General features: G+C 42.3%; 2 protein-coding genes across 5 annotated transcripts in view; both read right to left on the bottom strand.

The window, feature by feature from the left end:
• The window catches only part of LOC119409319 (claudin domain-containing protein 1-like), an 8,452-nt gene extending 7,469 nt beyond the window's left edge, over positions 1-983 (bottom strand). The window contains exon 1 of the mRNA XM_037676198.1: positions 689-983. Coding sequence (XP_037532126.1) covers positions 689-983 — 295 coding nt within the window. The remainder of the gene's footprint in view (positions 1-688) is intronic.
• gps2 (G protein pathway suppressor 2) overlaps positions 1-2,717 on the bottom strand; it is an 831,114-nt gene that overhangs the window by 706,065 nt on the left and 122,332 nt on the right. The window lies entirely within an intron of this gene.

Raw genomic sequence — 2,717 nt, 5'->3', positions numbered from 1 at the left:
TATATATACATACATATATATATACATACATATATATATATATATACATACATATATATATATATATACATACATATGTATATATATATATATATACATACATATATATATACATACACATATATATATACATACATATATATATACATACAAACATACATACATATATGAATATACACATACATGCATACATACATATGTGTATATATATATATATATATATATACACACACATACATACATGTATATATATATATATATATATGAAAATCTGGAACAACAATTTCCTGTGGGATCAATAAAGTTCTATCATATATTTATATGTGTGTGTATGTATATGTAAATACAACCCCTCTTTTTAATGAACTGATTGGTGGGCCAGACTGAAGACGCGTGGGCCGGAAGTGGCCCGCGGGCCCTGCTTTAGACAAATCCTTTACTGTCATCAGTCAAGTGCTTTTGTCAACAAAACATCCACCTTACTTTTAAGAGTCTTTCTCGCTCATTGTCTAAAAAGTAACCTGATACCTTTTGCGACAGTGACTCGGTCGTTTCTGGCTTCACTACAAACAATCATTTCTCATCTGGAGTCACATCTGGCGCCAAACCGCCCACGAGCTGCATGCAGGAGTGCCAGAACAAAGCAGTAACGAAAGACGGACAAGCGGGGGTGACGTCATCAACACACCTGGCTCCCTGTACCAATTAGCAGCGGCGGGCACGAGCACGCAGCGCCACCACAGGCCCACGGTGCCGTTGAGGCGGAACAGGGTGTCGCTGTACGTCTTCTCGTCGAACTCCCCGCCCGCCATGAACTCCTCGTACAGGGAGCGCAGCTCGGACACGTTGGCCTCTCCGCGCACCGTGGGGCTGCTGTACTGGTACCAGTGCTGCGTGCCCACGGCCACGGACAGGTACACGGTGGCCAGCAGACTCAGGACGCAGGCGATGACCAGAGCCGTGGCGTAACGGTTGTCCACCATTGTTCACGCAGCCAAAAAAAAAGAAAAAGGGGGGGATTAAATTGATGCCAGTCCGTCGCGCATCAGATTAAGTCAATCCAGAAGGGTTTGCAGTCATACGCTCACTCTGACATGGATTATCCTTTGGAATAAATATTTAAGTAAATAAATAAACTATGCAAAAGCCTTAAAAAAAACAAAACAAAGAATTGATCAGGAGTCCATCGTTCGTGCAGCACGGTCAGTCAGCAGCTGCGGCTCGGCTTCATGCGCCATCTGGTCCCTGATGGGGGGGCGGCTCCACTGCTGACCCCCTCCCTCAACACAAGCTATGCGCTATATCTAAACATCGCAGGAAAAATCCTACTTTATATGAATTATTTCCTCCCAGGTGCAATCCTAACGTCCCGGACTAGTAAACACGATAATCCCAGGATTTTCCTTCTTCTTCTTCTTCTTCTTCCTTCATTGTTTATTGTGCGCAGGCAGACAGATTATGATCAATTACTGCCATCAACTGGAAAGGAGTGTGGACCACTCAGGGAAAACTAATAAATCAGATCCTATCAACAAATGACTCTGCCTAAAAAATAAAAAAAAATCTTGATAACTCATGTTTCTTGAATCTTTAATAAATCAATTAGCTCAATATGAATTATTATTTTAGGAGTAAAAACAATATTTCACCCTTGCTTTTAGGAGCTTGGGGGTTCCCTGATAATGTAGTGCATATATAAATGTTTAATAAATTGTATGTCTATAAATATTGTAAATATAAATGTATTATAAATTATATTTAATGTTTTTTGGCTGCTCCCTTCTACAGCGAATTAACTCGCACGGATCCCTGATAATATATTGATCATATGTGACCCCTCCCCCAACCCCCTCACCAGAATTTTGGTTTGTTGTCTCAGGGCAGGGGTCTTCAACCGTTACGATCGAATCATTTTTCGCCTTTGTTCACTACATTTAACGTGTCCGGAGTCGCAACAACCTGCAACAACTGTGCTTATCAACTGGTGGCCCATGGGCCACTTTAGGTGTGTTGGAGGAGGCTTTTGTGACCGGTAGGGGTGAAAATATAAAGCAAAAAATATCGAATGATTTTTAACATTTATTAAAGTAAAACGTTCGATTTTTGTAAAGAAGTGGGGAAATAATCAAGTTTTAATTCAACTATGCAGCCAGCTCTTCATATAAAGAAATAAAGCATCACGTTAAAGTATGTTTTACTCCTTGTACTCGCTCCAGTTTTCATATATTTGCAAAATAAATGACAAGAAAACAGTTTGATCTAATCCTTTTTTGTTGTTTGTATAACATAAAAAAAAAAAAATCAGTTTTCTGTTAGATTTGGGCCAAGCTCGAAAGAGCCGCTGCAGAGGAACCAAAGAGCCGCTGCAGAGGAACCAAAGAGCCGCTGCAGAGGAACCAAAGAGCTGCTGCAGAGGGAGCAAAGAGCTGCTGCAGAGGAACCAAAGAGCCGCTGCAGAGGGAGCAAAGAGCTGCTGCAGAGGAACCAAAGAGCAACTGCAGAGGAACCACAGAGCTGCTGCAGAGGAAGCAAAGAGCCGCTGCAGAGGGACCAAAGAGCAACTGCAGAGGAACCAAAGAGCCGCTGCAGAGGGACCAAAAAACTGCTGCAGAGGGACCAAAGAGCAGCTGCAGAGGAACCAAAGAGCCACTGCAGAGGAACCAAAGAGTCGCTGCAGAGGAACCAAAGAGCAGCTGCAGAGGGACCAAAGAGCAGCT

This window comes from Nematolebias whitei, chromosome 1 (assembly GCF_014905685.2).
Source record: "Nematolebias whitei isolate Nwh7 chromosome 1, NemWhi1, whole genome shotgun sequence".
Lineage (NCBI taxonomy): Eukaryota > Metazoa > Chordata > Actinopteri > Cyprinodontiformes > Rivulidae > Nematolebias > Nematolebias whitei.
The sequence above is the reverse complement of the archived record's forward strand: the minus strand, read 5'-3'. Positions and strand labels throughout refer to the sequence as shown.